At 32.8% G+C, this 17653-nt stretch overlaps 2 protein-coding genes across 6 annotated transcripts; one reads left to right on the forward strand and one right to left on the reverse strand.

Annotated features, from left to right (window-relative positions):
* The first annotated feature begins 361 nt into the window (after nucleotides 1-361).
* On the forward strand, nucleotides 362-11856 carry LOC138133430 (oxysterol-binding protein-related protein 11). Of its 5 annotated transcripts, none has more exons than XM_069051340.1 (4): nucleotides 362-453; nucleotides 10367-10702; nucleotides 10750-11012; nucleotides 11073-11856. In XM_069051340.1, exons 1-4 carry the CDS (start codon nucleotides 409-411, stop codon nucleotides 11107-11109), a joined length of 681 nt encoding a protein of 226 aa, XP_068907441.1. In that variant the 5' UTR covers nucleotides 362-408; the 3' UTR covers nucleotides 11110-11856. The 5 variants fall into 5 exon arrangements, with proteins under 5 accessions (XP_068907441.1, XP_068907470.1, XP_068907451.1 ...); XM_069051369.1 differs by lacking the exon at nucleotides 362-453 and adding an exon at nucleotides 9566-9655; XM_069051350.1 differs by lacking the exon at nucleotides 362-453 and adding an exon at nucleotides 10003-10161.
* A 4380-nt stretch (nucleotides 11857-16236) lies between these two features.
* snf (U1 small nuclear ribonucleoprotein A snf) lies at nucleotides 16237-17395 on the reverse strand. Its single transcript, XM_069052225.1, has 4 exons — nucleotides 17204-17395; nucleotides 16910-17147; nucleotides 16567-16814; nucleotides 16237-16507 (listed from the first exon to the last, which is right to left on the reverse strand). The coding sequence occupies exons 2-4, from the start codon at nucleotides 17144-17146 to the stop codon at nucleotides 16348-16350; spliced, it is 645 nt and encodes a 214-aa protein (XP_068908326.1). The 5' UTR covers nucleotide 17147; nucleotides 17204-17395; the 3' UTR covers nucleotides 16237-16347.
* Between the last annotated feature and the right edge of the window lie 258 nt (nucleotides 17396-17653).

Below are 17653 nucleotides of genomic sequence, written 5' to 3' on the forward strand. Positions count from 1 at the left end.
GTGTGTGATTGGTTATCTTAAAATCGTTTTCATTTCAAAACTAATATACCTACTTTTCACGTTTGTTGTTGTAGAATCCTTGTTGGACTAAATATTAAAATTCACAGTTAACAGCTGACGCGCGAGTTATGGGACACCCTGTATAAATGAGTTTACTACATAAAAAAGGTCTTTTATTGTATTGTTTCTTATTAGATACGCAAGTGTTGTTCTAATTTTTAAACAATAAATTTGCGATATTTTCTAAGTCCGTGAAAGTCAAATTTAAATAACGCGCAAAATTATAGGACTTGCGCACAAGTATGGAATGGCCTGGGTCATTTAGCCTCTCGTTTGAGATTCTGATCGGCAACCTTTTTGTGTGACGAAAAGTGGTGGGGGTAAACACTGTCGGATCGAGTGGGAGCAATGTCTCGCACAACGGTTGGGCCAATATTTTCATCTCACTTAAAGGTAAGTTAATCTGTTTAACACGATACAAACATCCCTTAAAATTGTGTATAGTTCTGTCTTTGTTACACTCACGGCATTTATCGATAATGTCCTCTCTCGATACTGTTTAGTGTTTTCGTTGTTTATAATTTATTTTCTTCATTAAAATATACAATTTTGTTGTGAATATGCCTAAGTCAGGCGCAGAAAGAACAAGAGAAATATAAAATTATGGCTGAGATGCCTACTACCAACTCCATTGTATCAAATGAATAATAAACACAATCTATGCTATTTAAAAGTGATTGGTGAATAATTACAATGTTTCCCTGTAATACAGGGTCATTATAAATGATCCCATCGCAGTTGGCGTTGAAAACCCACACAAATTTGGGATGTGCCGCTAGCTTCGCAACGTTAGACAAACTAACAAACTATAGTAGACAAATTTACACTACCGCCAGCAGCGCTACCTATCGGCGGTGCTAGTCTCACTCATGTTATAAAGCTTGCGGCACATTCAACTATGTCATCAACGCCTACTGCGATGAGACAATCATTTACAGGGTGTCCCCAAAAAGGAAGACGAGTCCATAACTCCGTTATTTATCGGAATTATCTGTATGCCAAATTAAATGGTTGTTAATAGGCTACAAAATGGCTTAATGAATTCAAGTATAGCCCAATGGGCTTCAAGGGTAAACTGTCAAAATATTTTTTTTTCAATGGAATTACATATTTTTTTTTAATAATTCTGATAGAGATTTTTATTCTGAAAACAACAATGTATCACAAATATACACTTAAATACCAAAAATTCACAAAAAAAATGTAAAAAAACGCTACTATCGTCTATGTTCCATTTTGCGCAATCCCACATGTTATTATTTGTAATTTGTTTTTCCAGCTACCTCAATTTGGTTATTACACTGTAACGCAGTGCATTTTGATAGCTTTTCGCTTGATGCTCGTCATTTGTTTCAAAAGTTAGTGTTATTTTTTTTTATGTGAAGTTATACTTGTGATACATTGTTGTTTTCAGAATTAAAATCTCTATCAGAATTACTAATAAAAAGTATGTAATCCCATTTGAAAAAAAATATTTTGACAGTTTACCCTTGAAGCCCATAGGGCTATACTTGATTTTATTACGCCATTTTGTAGCCTATTAACAACCATTGAATTTGGTGTATAGATAATTAAAGCTATGGACTCGTCTTTTTTTTTGGGGACACTCTGTATAATGACCCCGTACAAAATTTTCACTTCTATCGTGCGTCTTTACAACACACTCTTTTTTTTTCAAATGTGAACACATACAATGTATCACAAGTACAGGGTTATTCTAAATGATTGTACAAATTGTAGTCTAAGTAGGCGTAAAAACTGAATGTAATAGTTATTTGTATCACAAGGCCAGAAACTGCACTTTTGCGAGCATGAGTACGGTTTGCAGTACGAGTCGATAGACGAGTATTGTAAGTACGAATGCTCGCAAAACATTGACGTTTGATAGAATTCTGATAACAAATGCCAACCGAAACCGATGACAACTCAAAATCCCTACTTTTAGCCGGACTAGGCCGGCAATGCATGTGTTTCTGGACGATTTCGAGATCTGTAATTTACCAAATTCCGGCAGGAGGCACGAAAAATTTATGGTTACCGCGCTGTATAAAAAACATCAAAATGATGTGAATAAGTGAGTACACACCGTTCACACACAGGAGTTAAATTGGGTGCAAAACAACTCAATGGCCCAGTGGTATAAAGCTTAGTTAACATCGGGTCAGCTAACAACGCGTCAAGTCGGAAATCCGCCCATTTGATTGGCTGATTCAAATAAAATGTTAAATATTATCCAATCAGATCGCTTGACATTATGTTAACTTTAACAACAATAAAAATCTCATCACCGCACTTTTCACCTAAAAAATGACAGTGAAAGCGACAAAAATTTACAGGTCACATGAAAGCGGCAAAAATTTCATTACATGGGCATGGTCTGCTTCGACTATAATCATTTAGAATAATCCTGTATAACCTCACATAAGAAAAAAAGCACTAACTTTTGAAACAAATGACGAGCACCAAGCGAGAAGCTATCAAAATGCATTGCGTTACAATGTAATAACCTAATTAAGTTAGCTGGAAAAACAAATGACAAATAATAACATATGGAATTGCGTAGAGATGCCGCCAATGTTTAGAGCAAAATGGAGCATAGACGATAGCACCGTTTTTTACATTTTTTTTTCTTAAATTTTTGGATTAGGCGATTCAAAATGATTGTGAATAAGTATGGCAACTATAGTTGACTCAAGTTGCAAAAAAACACTTGTCATTTGCAACAACATTTTTCTCATAGTTTTGAACCAAATAAAGGCACATATTAGTATAGTTTTCCCATTTATAATTTGGTTTTATAGCAGTGCAATTGCAATTATTAGGGGCTGGGGTTGTGGTTTTGGCAATAGTGAAGATATTGTAACCTGGTTAGACAACAGACCTTCTTTTACAGTCCTAGGATTTATGGCGGTAGTTGCCTATTGTCGGGGTATTTAACTCCCTGACAACAGGGCTGGTAGTAAAACCAAATTATAAATGGGAAAACTATACAGTTTTAAAGTATGTAATTTCAAATGACTAATGCCATAAAAACGCTGTTACAAATGCAAAATGGTTTTTTGCAACTTGAGTCAACTTTATGTACGAAAATGTATGTGGCAACTGTCTGGGTGGGGTAAAGTTGACGTTTGTATGACATTTCGTAAGCGTGCATTTGATTTTTTGATACCATTGCACATTGATTTGACAATGTAGAAAATTGCGGACACGGAATTTTAGACGTCAAATTTATGTCAATTCAAAATATGTATGTCGACGTAAGCCACGGTTTATTGTCATAATGACGTTTGAAACTATTTGACATTTGAAAGTTTATTTTTGGCATGTCTGTATGATAAAAATTACAAAAATTGAAAGTGAGGTTAGTTGCACGTTGCACCTAAAGCCAGTTTTACATTTTTATGTCAATCGAATGACAAATCGTTCAAGATTCCGTGTCCGCAATAGTACTATGTCTGGCCAAAAAAAAAACTCATATAGCCAAAATTTTAGTATTGTAAATCAAAGTCTACAACGTCAAACGTTATTGCCAGTGTCAAAGTCAATGCGGAAAAAATGGGTTTAACTGAAATTTAAAAACAGACTATAACGCAACGTTTAAGAGACGAGATTTCGATACGGGCAATTGACAGTTTAGCCTTGAAGCCCTTAGGGCTGTACGGAAATTTATTAGACTCTTTTGTAGCCAATTCACAACCATTTAATTTGGCGTGGAAATGATTAAAATCCTCCGATAAATAAGGGAGTTATGGAATCGTCTTTTTTGTGGACACCTGTATACCGGAACATTTTTTTAACATTGAACATAGCCCATACTTATTCCCTATGTTCAGTTTTAAAAAAGACGGTCAATGCATGTATGTAATCAGTAATCACGTAACCAAGGTAACGAAGATGTACATGACAGTTTAGCAAAATGGTCAAGTTGTTTGAAGAAGAAATACACATAATGCAGTTATTCTATGCCAATCAGAGCATTAGAAATGTGCGTGACATTTCCAATACAACACATGATAGACCAATTCCCTCAATCGGAACAATTTTTAACATTATTTCAAAATCTTTGGTGTTCGGTATAGTTGGTTGCATAGCAACTCACAATACATACATTGATCTGTGTTTTTTAAAATTGAACATAGGGAATAAGTGTGGACTATGTTCAGAGTTAAAAAAATGTCCCGGTATAATGACTCACTCGTGTCTGCTGTTACAAGAGCAGACTCTCGTGATCCAACCACCGACACAAAATTAGCGGGAATTTCTCAATCACTATGGCAATTATACCTGATAATAATTTTTCATGATACCATACTGTTAAACCTGCTTTAACAATACTCTCTCCTCAATTGATATGTGTATCATAACAGCCACGGCTGTTATTTATTAACGGTATTCCATATCAAATCATATCACATTACGCGATTAAGCCACAGCTCACTCGTAAATTGTATCAGTGATGATTGATGAAAGACAAGCCAAATTTACGAATCCTCAAATATTAAATGTTCATGGTATCATGAAATAGTAATTTACGTTATAAGTCCGGTAGGTTACTTGTAACAGTACGAGTTAGACATTATGGACGAGGCGACGTTAGGAGCCGAGTCTAGAATGTCTAAACGAGTACCTGTTACAAGTACTACCGGATGTATATCGTAATGTATTTTATTTCATACTGGAAGTCTTTTGTGCATCATCATTTTATTTCAAAAATTAAAAAATCACATTATATTGTGAAAATAGCATCACCTTTTTTCCTGTGGCAACGGCCGTTGCTATTGTTTTTCTAGATCGAATATTTTTTGACTTTTTCACTTTTCAATGTCAGATTTGATGTATAAAAGGAAAACAGTCCGGTAGGTGTTGCTAAGTGACACTTTCCGGCTCTGATACTGTTATAACTCACCTACCGGACTCAAATTGATGATGCAATCGAACATCTACCGGACAGTATGAAATAAAGTACTGAAAGCCACACAGCCGATACGCAAATAACAGTCTCGGCGGATTTAAAATCTCGGCTGTCGCCTCGATTTTACAATATTCAGCCGCGTCTGTTATTTGGTTCATATCGGCCTTATGACGTTAATAACTATTTTCTCAACATTAAACTTTAATTTAGTTACTTGCAAAATTAGATATGTAAACGAAGACATACTCGTATTGTTTTTTAAGTTCCTTATACATACAGGGTGTTTTCGAAGTTGAGGCGTTCCTTGTATGTAACAGGAGGTACTATACATTATTCTTAAGGCTATTGTGGAGTGCCCATAATTTTCAGTTTTCGTGAATAGGCAACCGTTGCCTTAAAGACACCAAAGTGTTCGCGGTTGCAACCTGAAAAACAAGAATTTGCACCCCACTGGGTGTGTTAATCCTCAGAACAAAACCTCTATTGTATGCGGATTTAAGAAGGGCTACGGGCGGCTTCATTTACCTGACAGCCAGATACGAAATGTATATTTTCTAGTTACCAACAGGTTAAACCATTTTCTTCAGTTGCATTTTTTTAATAAGTAGATACTTGTTTGTGAAGTCAAAACCAATTATAGCTTTTTCCTTACACTAACCATGAGATACCAAAAATATCACCATAATAAGAAAGGATCCGAAAAAAAAACTAAAAAACTTTTGTATAATTTTATTTCAAATAAAATAAGTAAACTAAATTTAAAAAATAACAGTTTCCACAATAATCTACAGAAATAATTATAATGGCAAAATGTGAGGCGTTTAATCTTTAATGATTTACTAATTTATCATCATAAATCTTCGATTTTGATATCTCTGAGAGGTAATTCCCTTTCTACACGAGAATCTAAATATTCAGGCAAAAATGCTGAATAATAAAATTTTTGGAGTTTTTCAATCATTTTTGATTGCCAGAAATCGTAATCTCTAAGGATTAGCTCACAATGGTAATCTTTCCTTGTGTAAACAAAAAAATAACAATATTTTCTATCAGTTATTTCCAGCTGTCCTTGAATCTGATACATATAACTATCGTTGGGCTTTAATCTAATTTTATTCTCTGTGTCAATATAACAAAATTTAATTATTTTAGATTTAACTGCCTCTTCAACTGTTAAATCTCTTGCCGAGAAAGGACATTTAATTTCGATAATCGAGTCCTCATCGATTAACCCATCGGGAGAGGCACCAAGAAATGAATATTCTTCATGAACAAAAAGCCCACAAGAAACAACACTCATAGAAAATTCCTCTTCAAATATTTCTCTGGCATGCATTTCATTACATTGGCCATATTGCAGTGATTTGCTGGAAATGGATGAGTTTGAATAGAGCAATTGTTGGATAGTACATTTATCTCTTCTTTTCTCTTCTTCTTCTTACTGCACAAACCCATTTTTTATTCTAAATCACAGGGATAACTCAAAATAACACTTTATCGCACACTTTCACGTCAAGGCAACTATGAAAGCAATAATGATCAGTAGAACAATTTTGTTTATTTGACTTCACTTATTACCTCCCCCCCTCTCATTAGCCTGGATTCTGAGCCCTTCTTGGAAATTGGGATACATTGGCAAACATGCAAGTAGAGTCGAATTTTTCAACTACCCACTTCTAAATATGTGCTTGTGATGAAGCAGGTAAATTATTTGGGTCTGCATAAATTCCGCATTATTAAAATGTCTAAGTACCACACCCTTTATTTTATAAGAATTCGGCACCATGTTATAGCTTAGTCATGGAAGATTATACCTGATAATAATTACTGCTCCTTCTAGTCCCTAACAACCTTCCTGTTCATATTTTTGTAAGTGTTTTTGATATTTTTTCCTGAAAGTGGGTACTTGATTTGTCTTGTGCTCACAATGATCAATGAGATGTCATCTACCTACCCCTGACACAAAAATTTATCATTTTAAAAAAAATCAGAAAAGGCTGAAAATGTTGGCGGATTTCTAAAAGAGCGCCATTAATTAATAAGAGTTTATATGTGCGACTCGATCCAAGTCCCCATGAATCATTTGGTAAAAATCATGGTTTTTAAAAAAAATTGCAAATATTACTTTAATAAGTAGATTATCATAATATAATAAGAAAAATGCTGTCTATTGTATACCTTTGTAACACTGCACCGACAACCCTACTAATAGGGTACCCTTTAATCCCTAAGCTCTAAATTGCTAACCGTATTGTGTGTTGCCTATTTGCTGAAAATATACATACAATTTATTTCCTTTTTTAATGAAATATACAAAAAAGGTTTGAAATAAAGAAAAATTCACTTCCAAGGCGACCTGTAGATTTGCTTCCTCTATTCATTGACCTCAAGTTTAGGCCAAAATTGTTTACAATAGTGGATATATTGTGCAATAAAAAAATTTGGATTTTATTTTTTTACTAAAAAGCTGATAAATTTAACCGAAAAGCAATCCCAGAGCGACCTAGAGATACACATTAGGATTAGTTAAGTGTATCGTGAATCGCTTGAAATATCTTTATGAAGCTATAATTTTGCAATAAAAAATCAGTATTTTGCGGCCCCTGTATAGAATAGCCTTAAGAATTTTAGCCCAAATCTTCTCAGTAAAATGTTTGTATTAACGGAGATAATTGATTGTGAATTTTTATTGTTTTCTAAAATTTTGAGTCTGGTCCTGTTTATTTCTCCGTTGTACTAGATTAATAAGTGACGTTATTAACAACAAAAAATCGCAACGGAATAGATCAAAACAGCAACACGATCAAAACCCTCTACGATCAAAACTAATAACTTTTAAAACCAGGGAAACGCAAAACAAAGCTCTAAAGATGACGCAGCACTGACAATTTCATAATTTATTTTTCGCGTGGATTTCATAACAACCAATAAGAATCAGTGACGCGAATGTTTCAAGATATCACAATGATATCACGAACACAATCTATAAGGTTATTTTCGTGAGAGACCGGGTTATTTATTGTTGACCGGAGCGGTTAAATGTTAAATGAACCAACGCAGTGGTATGAGTTAACGCGAAAACGTACCGGTTATTAGAAATTTAGGCTATGGGATGGGTTAGCGTCAAAGTCAAAGCTTCAAGTCAAAAGCATGGACTGGAAGAAATTATTAAATACATGATTTTATGTCGTAAATCAAAGAGAAACTTCATTAAGCTGTTTATTAAAGAAGGACTAGTTCATGTTTGACAACATGTTGACATAAGTTTGTGGATAAACGACTACACGGAATTAACATTATTTTATCAACTATTCAGACTAAAGAAAGAAACATTTCAAAACCTACTCAGGGTGCTACTAGAACATGATGAACAGCAGTTAATCAAAAAAAAAGTACAAAGGAGGAAATTATCCAGTGCAACCAGAGGTACCTTCAACAATTATGCAAATAGTCAACTTTTTTTTATACATTTTGAATAGCTTAAAAAATCATTACATTTTAATTAAACCGTTTAGAACAGTGTAAAGTTTGAATTTCCCGCCGTTTGACACGAATGACATTTGTTTATGTTTAATCGGGACATAATTGAACATGTTTGTTTTCAGCAAAGGGTGCCCTTAGATATTTGCTTCGAGAATAGGAATCGGGTAATTGTTCACTTTAACTACTTCTGGAATTTTCGCGTTTTTGCTGGCTAGACAGCCTCAGGGCGTCCTCCTAGATTGTGTCCCACCATTGAAACCTTGTGCAAATGCCTTTTTTTTCTCTCTTGTTGTGTTTCAAGGTCGCGTCAAGGTCGCGCCAAGTCTTAGTATAACTAAAGGGTAAGGAAAATTTTCATTTGCACAAGGTTTGACTGGTGGGAAACGATGTAGGAGGACGTCCTGAGGCTGTCAAGCCAGAAAAAACGCGAAAATTCCAGAAGTAGTTAAAGTGAACAATTACCAGGAATCGTTACGTTATTCTATTTTTGATGTAAAACATTGCAAAGAAAAAAAAAAGAAAAAACGTTTGGCTCTAAATTTTAGGTTAGCTGTTAACATGCTCCAATTAATCTACGCTTTAAAAAAGCACAACAATTGACGATTTCCAACGCCTTCCCAGCCCAGGATATCATTTGAACGCGCGATACCTTGTATATAAATACAGGGTTATTCACGAGAGAGGTACTTCTGAATTTTTATTTTGCCGCAACCAATAATACAATGGCAGTGACTACTAAATCAAATGTGTTATTTCTTTTAAATTAGAAATCAAAGTAAGTTGAATAGATTTGTCAGAAATGTCAGATTGGCAGATAACCTGTATTTAAGCAGAATTCAACAAATAAATTAATAAATTAAGTTAATGTAAAAGGTGTTCGAAGTGTCTACCATCGGCTTGGAAACATCCGCAACGGCGACATAATTCCTTCCACGCTCTCCAAAATGAGGATCATATCAGTCTTTTCGTCGTTATTGTAAAATAACAATGTTTTCAAATTGACAAAAATTTTTTGCTTTCACGTCAAAGAGACAGGACTAAGAGCCGTCGTGGATTCAGTTATAATTATTTTTAAAATTTGAATGAATAACCTGTATTTTAATGTTATGGTTTGGGGATTTTGTTATCTAAAGATATTTAAAAAACAGCATTCTATCGGTGGACGTAGTCTGTCTTCATTGCCGTACACATTTTACTAAGGTAATTTTGGCTAAAACTCTTTAGAACAACGCATACTAGGTAGGTATCACATGTTAAAAGGAACGCCTCAACTTCGAAAACACTCTGTATTCATTCCTCTATTGAACTAACACATTCCTTGTTAAAAGAAAAATGTGGCTCTAATTAATATTATTTGGATCATAAAAATCAATTTGGCATTCCCTCAGTAATCTGGTTTACTGTTTGTATTTTTTGTTTTTGTTTTGTTAATTTTGTTATATTGGTCTACCTATTAAATAATAAGACAACAATTTTCATTTATCTGCTTACTTATTTCAAATTCTATTATAGTTAACAATCAATCAATAATTCACTTACTAGTACTCTAATGTCAGAATAAGTTCCATATTTCTACGTTCGCATCACATTATATTTAGTGATTTTCGCACTTCAAACTAATTTTCAGTATTCTGTTTGGGATTTGGATTTTGCAGTTATTTGGACGCCACTGAGCCTGACGTTTAATGACTAACAAGTTGGTTGAGGTTAGATAAGAATTTTAATTTTATATTCTAAATTATTGTCGAAATTTTATTTACAATAAATATAAAAAAGTTAAATATGAATACGGTAAACAACTATGTTAGCCAATTAATGTGTAATCATTAAATTTTTATCTTAAGTCTACTTAACATTATAGTATATTTGTACACATCATATTCATATAATCTATGTTGATGTTTTTTACAGTCAGTTATGGACTTACATACCAAACAAAGGCAGTTCTCTGGCCAACTATATAAATATACTAACGTAATGAAGGGCTGGCAGTATAGATTTTTTATGGTAGATGCTAATGCAGGATTATTACACTATTACTTGTGTGAAGGTGAAAAACCAGATGGGACTGTACCTAGAGGCTCAGTGCATTTAGCAGGAGCTGTAATTTGCCCAAGTGATGAAGATTCAAAAACTTTTACAGTTAATTGTGCCTCCGGAGATATGTTGAAACTACGAGCTGCAGATGCAAGGGCTCGACAGGAATGGGTTAATGGATTAAGAGCGGTGGCAGAATCTCATACTAAGGTTGATATAGTTTTGTGCTAAAATATTTTCTGAATGTATGTTTTTAGGCTATAAGTGCAAATAGTCCACCTTTGCCTCCTAGAGAACATTTAGCAGTGTTAGATGCAATGGGTTGTGCAAGAGCTCAACTAACACAAACAGAACAAGCAGATTCAGCTTTATGTCGAACTATAGAATCTGCAGGAAGCAAATTTTTTGTTGATCCTAATTTGCTTTTACTAAAGGCAACATCAGCAGCATCTTTACATTGTCTCACTCAGTGTTTAAATATTTTGCAAAGGAATCAGCATGCCCAACAAGCTAGGACTGGGTTTGTAATCGATGATGATTAATATAGTTCAAAATTTAGGCAATGCATTAATGTTTTTAGACATTTGATTGGTGCTCATAAAAGTTGTATAAAGTGATTGCAAGTAACTTTAATTTAAGTAAGTGTCATTTTGTATCATAATGTGATAGTGAATTATTATTTAATTAAGGAAGGTGGCACAGAAGATAAAAACCAAATCATGAAACTTCACTTTACTTTATTGCTGTAATCCTGGTAAATATAAAAAAGAATATTTCAACTTCTACTATATTTAATGCTTCATATTATTATGTTTCTTAATTGTCAAATTTTTCCAATCACATTCCACATTCCATGTTTCAAAAATAATGTAATACGAGTATGTCAATTTCCATATTAAAAAAATAGTAATATGTTGACGGAAAAATGCATTTTTCCTATAAATTACATTTTTTATATTTGAAATTTACTCCCTTTTAAGTACTTTTTGAAAACATCATTTTTGTATTTTGTTATACATACATACATCATTTTTATAACGGGTTAGATTTATTATTTGATATTTCATTTAAAAATTGATTTATATAAGTAACTAAACACCGTAAATTTGAAGTTTTTATCATTTTTTTTGTTATGTGTTTAAGTAAAATGTATAATATTAGTACCTACTTAATATGTATTACCCAAATGAAGAACGTTGAAAAAAGATTGCATTTTTAATTATCTTGGTTTTTGTTGGTTTGTGTCATCTTACGTAAAATATTATGAGGAAATTACTATTTTTTAGTTATTTTTCTTATTAGTGACTGATAGTGCCATGTGGCTGAGTAAGTTGAGAATTATAATAAATTGCCATTTACTTTGAGTAGTATTTTTCTTTGGAGTATAGTGTAGAGTACAGTTGGTTGCAAAAATACGGGAAATGAAAGGACTCATTCTGAGAAATTTTTGAACCTAAATGCTTATTTAACTTATTATGAGGTCGGTAGCAAAATTTAACATCAATATTTTGTCTAATAGTTAAAACATTTTATTTGTCGGTATTATGGTTTGTGCATTGTGGTATCATAAGTACATAGAATATGAGCCTTCATAATTTCAGGCAGCCTACACAACCGCAGTAGCATACAGAACCATAAGGAACAACACTAGAATTAAGGAAATTCTGATTTACTTAAAATTACGAAAGAGGGTAGTTTTGAATTTTTGTATTTGAATAGTTATATACAGATGTCCCTAAAACGAAGACGAGTCCATAGCTCCCTTATTTATCGGACTATTTTAATTATCTATGCACCAAATGAAATGGTTGTGAATAGGCTACAAGATGGCCTACTAAATTTACGTCTAACCCTAGGGGCTTTAAGGTTAAACTGTCAAAAACAATGTTTTCAAATGGGAACACATACTTTTTTTAGAAATGCTGATAGAGATTTTTATTCTGAAAACAACAATGTATCACAAGTACGGGGTCATTATAAATGTTTGTAACAACTACTGGGCGTAGCGGCGCACCTAAAGCATAGCGCACAGCCACCTACGATGGTACAATCATTTATAATGACCCCGCATAAAAAAATAACTTAACTTTTTTTTTGTATTTTTGTTATGTAAGTGTATATTTGTGATATATTATTGTTTTCAGAATAAAAATCTATCAGAATTTCTAAAAAAAAAGTATATGTTCGTATTTGAAAAAAGATATTTTGACAGTTTACCATTGAAGCCCTTGGAGCTGTACATGAATTTATTAGGCCTTTTTGTAGCCTATTCCCAACCATTTAATTTGGTGTATAAATAGTTAAGATCCTCCTACAAATAAGGGCGTTATGTACACCTGTATGTACTTGAATATTTAAATTACATATTCTACTAATTAATTAATTAATTAGGTATATACTAATTCGAATAATGCAAACAAATAACCAAAATAAGTAGGTACTTAATACTTAATACTTAATAAAATTTAAAAAAAGACACGCTGTATGAGTAGGTACCTACATAAAGTTGACTCAAGTTGCAAAAAACCACTTTGCGTTTACAACAGCACTTTTATGGCATTAGTCATTTGAAATTACTTTAAAACTGTACTTATATGGAAAATATTCAACCCAAACTATGATTTTTTGGTCCCTTTGTGCCTTTATTTGGTTCAAAAATATGAAAAAAATGCTGTTGCAAATGACAAGTGGTTTTTTGCAACTTGAGTCAACTATACCAGAGTTGTGAAAAAGCTCCATAACTTGTTTAACCATAAAGATATCAAATTTTCCTTTTTTCTAAATGATAGCTACGCTTCTACTGCACATTCGGGAAATATTGCGGTATACAGGGTGATTCTGAAATAAGTTTGAAAAAAAAGCGGAGTATCATTGACACAAAATAATTCTGCGGAAATGACATTAAAAGGATGGAAAATACCCCATATCCTTGTATTTTCGACGCCTATAAATAGGGAAAATTTGTCCGAATTTGTTCACTTCATTAGCAACCATTGTTACATCAACGCCACAATAAAGTCGTAGGTGAAAGCACACTGCTTAATGTCACGTTTGTGACTGACGGGCACCTTTTACCTTTGATTATTATTGTTGCTAAACTACCAGGATAATCGATTAATCACCTTTAACTCAGCAGCGTACTAGCAATTTTGACCAAATTTTCAAACATTTGTTTCTCGAAAACGAAAAATCTTTTATAACATTTTTTTATATCTATGACTTCCTCTCATCATCACCAATGACCGTTTTTTTTTCCAAACTTATTTCAGAATCTATACTTATACAAGTGTCCCAATTTTATAAAAACACTAAAGTTATGTTTTTTTAAATAGAACCTACCCAATTTGATTTCATTTTTGGATTCTATGCTAAATTATCAATGAAATCTATAGAGGTCGTTTTTACTTATCTACCATCGTTTTTGATTTGTGGCGCTTTTTGTTAGGTACCAGAATTTCGAATTGCAAGGGTCCGTTCGAAAATTCGTACTTTCCTTATCGTTCCACATAAATTAAAATAATTGACGCTGTTTGATTCCTGAATGTTTGCCGCATCTGTCGAGTGTTTACTCAATAGCTGCTCAGTCGTATATGCCTACTGCGATTTTTTAAACATAACAAACTAAAAATGTCAAAAACTCATTTTTTTCAAATGGCACCCCGTATTTATTTTTACACCGGTCGAAATCTTTTTTGACAAGCTTGTTTTAACGGGACAGTCGCTCCCAATTTAGTGATTTTGGAATAGCACCTTAGATTTTCACATTCGACTATACCCTATAACCCTACACCGTTGGAAAGGACAAGGATTTGTCTTTATGGATGATAATGCTCGATCGCACATTGCGAATGCTGTACAGCAAGAGGTTGCGGCTAATATCACTGTTTTAGAGTGGCCATTAGGGAGTCCTAATCTGAATCCAATAGAACATCTCTAGAACAACCTTGACAGAACGATCAGACCTTAATCCTCCTCGCACATTGCATGAGCTATTCATTAGCCTGCAAGAAATTTGGACAGCAATTCATCAAAAGAAGGTTGCTGCATTGATTCGCGACTTCTAATTAAATAAAATTTCACACTTACCTGAGTATTGGTAAGGTATATACATTTCATAATTTTTTGATAATATTTCACTTATAAACAAAACCAAAAAAAAAAAAAAAAAGTAAATTTTACCAAAAAGTCAAATTCTGATTTTTATACTAATCTACCCAGATTCACTTTCTATAATTATTTACGAAATCAGCGGAAAAAAACACTAATTAGATTTTGAATTAAACGCAATTTTACACATTAACTGAAAATAATTTTTATTTATGACCTGCTACTTGTGCTGTTGTAAATTTAGGTGACAATGGGAATTGTCAATTTTATGGCAAGAGGCTCAAAACAGTCGGTTATTTATTAGTGAATGGTCCTTTTGTTGGCAAATTATATGTAGCATTTGGGCCATAAATCACGCGTCTGGTTTGCGTTTAAATAAAAAAGCGAATTACACTGCGCCGCAAAATTAGCGCAACTGTAAAAACTTAAAAAATGCCTGTAAATTTAAATTTTAAATGATGCATTATGAAAAGTGGTTTTCTAATGAGTATCGGATTTAAACTTTAAGATAATGCGAATGAACATTTTTGGTTTCCAAATGGCAGTGAAAAATTTTCTAAAAAGGAATACGATTAATTTTCTAAATTATGCGTTAATTTTGCGGCGCAGTGTATTTAGCTAACCAAGTCAAAATTTGTAACTGTGCCAGCAGGATTTGATGCGCTACCACGTACAGATTCATTTAGTGTAAAAACTTTATAGGTAAATTAACAGTTAATTTCAGAAAACTAATAAATCTGTTACGGCCTTATTTATTAACAAAAAAAAAAATAAATAAATAAAAAATTCTCAAATATACCTACCTTATCAATAATAATATGTAATTAGTTAGGTATATAAAATTTCGCCTATTTTATTTAATTAAAAGTCGCGATTTCGCGCATATACGACGACCTGTACCAGAGGTGGGCACACCCTTTATTAACACTGAAGTTAATCAATATTTATCATTTACTTTGTTTTTGCAATTGTTAAAATAAGTATAGTGTAAGTTTAATTAACAGTTCCAAATTCCATAAAATGACACTGGCAATAATTTATTCAATCTTCTCATGTAACTTTCAAACATTATGTTTTTCTCAATATCCCTTATTTTTGCTGCGAAGTGAATTTAAAATTATTTTTATATTACCTACATTTGCAAATGTGATCTTATACTACAGTGTGATTGGAAAAGGATGAGGACAAGTTGAATCAGGCGCCATAAATTATAGTGCGTTTCATGTTTTGTGTGTGGCAGTTTTGCTTCAGAAGAGCATAGCTGTCAAGATTTATCCATAGGTTTCCCTTAAACCAGGGTCAAACCCATTGTTTTTAGTTTTGTCAATTGTCACCAATTTGCAATTCCCCAGTAGATACGCCCATGATCATATCAAGCTTTATTTTTACTGTCAATACTTGTTATCAACATGACAAATTATTCACTAGGCACCAAATTCAAATTGTTCTCATTCTTTTTCAATCACACTGTATTAGTATTGTTATTACAGACAAAAAAAAAAAATAAAATAAATGTAAATGAATAACCCACCTTTGTAGTCAGTATCGCCAACATAAAAACGCATGACAAATTCTGCAGTAACATTATAGCTGGTATTTAAAAAATCACAACAAAAAAGAAACAATAACTTCCAACATTATAAAAAAAACACGTCTCTTTTTATTGATAGTGATAGTCTTTATTAAACTTTGCATATTATCAATATTTAGATAAAATATGATTAAAATTATGTTACTTCATGTATTGTTTACTTTTTAGCAAATGATATTTTCATGGCATGTGTAGGTGTAATTTTAAATCCTTGTAAAGCATCTTTTGCAGCACCAGATTGTAATTCATTCTCAAATTCAACAAAAGCAATATCATGTCTGTTAGGTACCAAACGTACTTCTTTGAATCCAGGAAATCTGTAAAACAAAACATTAATCCAATTGCTTTACATGTAACCTAATAAATAAAAACTAACTGATTAAATAACATAGATAACATCATTTCACTAGTTTCATCAGGTAGGTTTGTAAGGAAAAGAATTTGATTTGGTGGCTGTTCAGCATTGCTACCACCAGGAATTCTATTTGGATCTTTATTTTTTTTCTTCTTTTTAGGTGCTTCATCTTCCTTTGAAGGTGGGGGACGTATTTTTTTGGGTCTTTCCTGGAAAGTACCTTTCATTTTCGAAATAAGATCTGAATCTGTTTTGGCATATTGAATTCGCTGAAACATGTTAATTAATTTAAACTTGTGCCTAGTGCAATGCACAACATTTAAAAAATTATAATATATTCCCATTAATATTATTTTATTCTTACCATTGGTTTATCATAAAATGGAAAACCTTGCATTGACCGTAAAGCATTTGTTGAACTTTGAATTTCTTTAAAAATGACAAAAGCCTGTCCTCTCATCTTTAAGGTTTTAAGGGCTACGATATCCAATATTTGACCAAATTGCGAAAAAATAGCATAAAGTGATTTTTTAAGTTCCTCTTTCTTAATTTTTTCGTTTAAATTATTAATATAAATTGTGTTATTTGGTCGAATATCCATCCTAAAATAAAATACACAACTTGAATTATATGTTCAAGCTATAAACTCTTAACTCACCTGAGGTTAGTTAAAAATGAAACAAAGGTCTATTAAAAACGAATAGATCAATGACTGCAATTGTTGTTGGAATATAATTCGATACAATATTTCAGTATATTTTAGCTAATTACCACTGCAAGTAAATTAACCGCGTTTTCCGGCTATAAACGTAATGGCCGAAAACCATAGAACATAGGTTCTGAAAACACAAACAACAACCTGCGACTGCGCGATTACACAAGGGAATTCAAATCCGCTTTGGGTTTGCGCAACGGGAAACTAACGCGTGTACGCGTGTTCAAAATTAGCAAGTTTTGAACATCAAAAGAGAGTAAAGAGACAGTGTCTTATATGGCCAGTTGCATCATAAAAATGTCTGTTTTAAATGCATTTTATTGACATCCCTTCTATGTAGTAGCTCTCTCTATTTTTCAATCTTTGTAGATTTGCAGAAGGCGCGTAATTTTG

The sequence above is a fragment of the Tenebrio molitor genome, chromosome 1 (genome assembly GCF_963966145.1).
Source record: "Tenebrio molitor chromosome 1, icTenMoli1.1, whole genome shotgun sequence".
In the NCBI taxonomy this organism is placed as follows: domain Eukaryota; kingdom Metazoa; phylum Arthropoda; class Insecta; order Coleoptera; family Tenebrionidae; genus Tenebrio; species Tenebrio molitor.

What these genes read in the sequence shown, in the direction of transcription:
- LOC138133430 (XM_069051340.1), top strand. Translation starts at nt 409, where the DNA reads ATGTCTCGCACAACGGTTGGGCCAATATTTTCATCTCACTTAAAG. An exon ending in TGGCAGAATCTCATACTAAG is followed by an intron (nt 10,703 to 10,749) that starts GTTGATATAGTT and finishes GTATGTTTTTAG; the next exon opens with GCTATAAGTGCAAATAGTCC. An exon ending in GCCCAACAAGCTAGGACTGG is followed by an intron (nt 11,013 to 11,072) that starts GTTTGTAATCGA and finishes TAATGTTTTTAG; the next exon opens with ACATTTGATTGGTGCTCATA.
- snf (XM_069052225.1), bottom strand. Translation starts at nt 17,146, where the DNA reads ATGGATATTCGACCAAATAACACAATTTATATTAATAATTTAAACGAA. An exon ending in CATTTTATGATAAACCAATG is followed by an intron (nt 16,815 to 16,909) that starts GTAAGAATAAAA and finishes AACATGTTTCAG; the next exon opens with CGAATTCAATATGCCAAAAC. An exon ending in TTATCTATGTTATTTAATCA is followed by an intron (nt 16,508 to 16,566) that starts GTTAGTTTTTAT and finishes TTTGTTTTACAG; the next exon opens with ATTTCCTGGATTCAAAGAAG.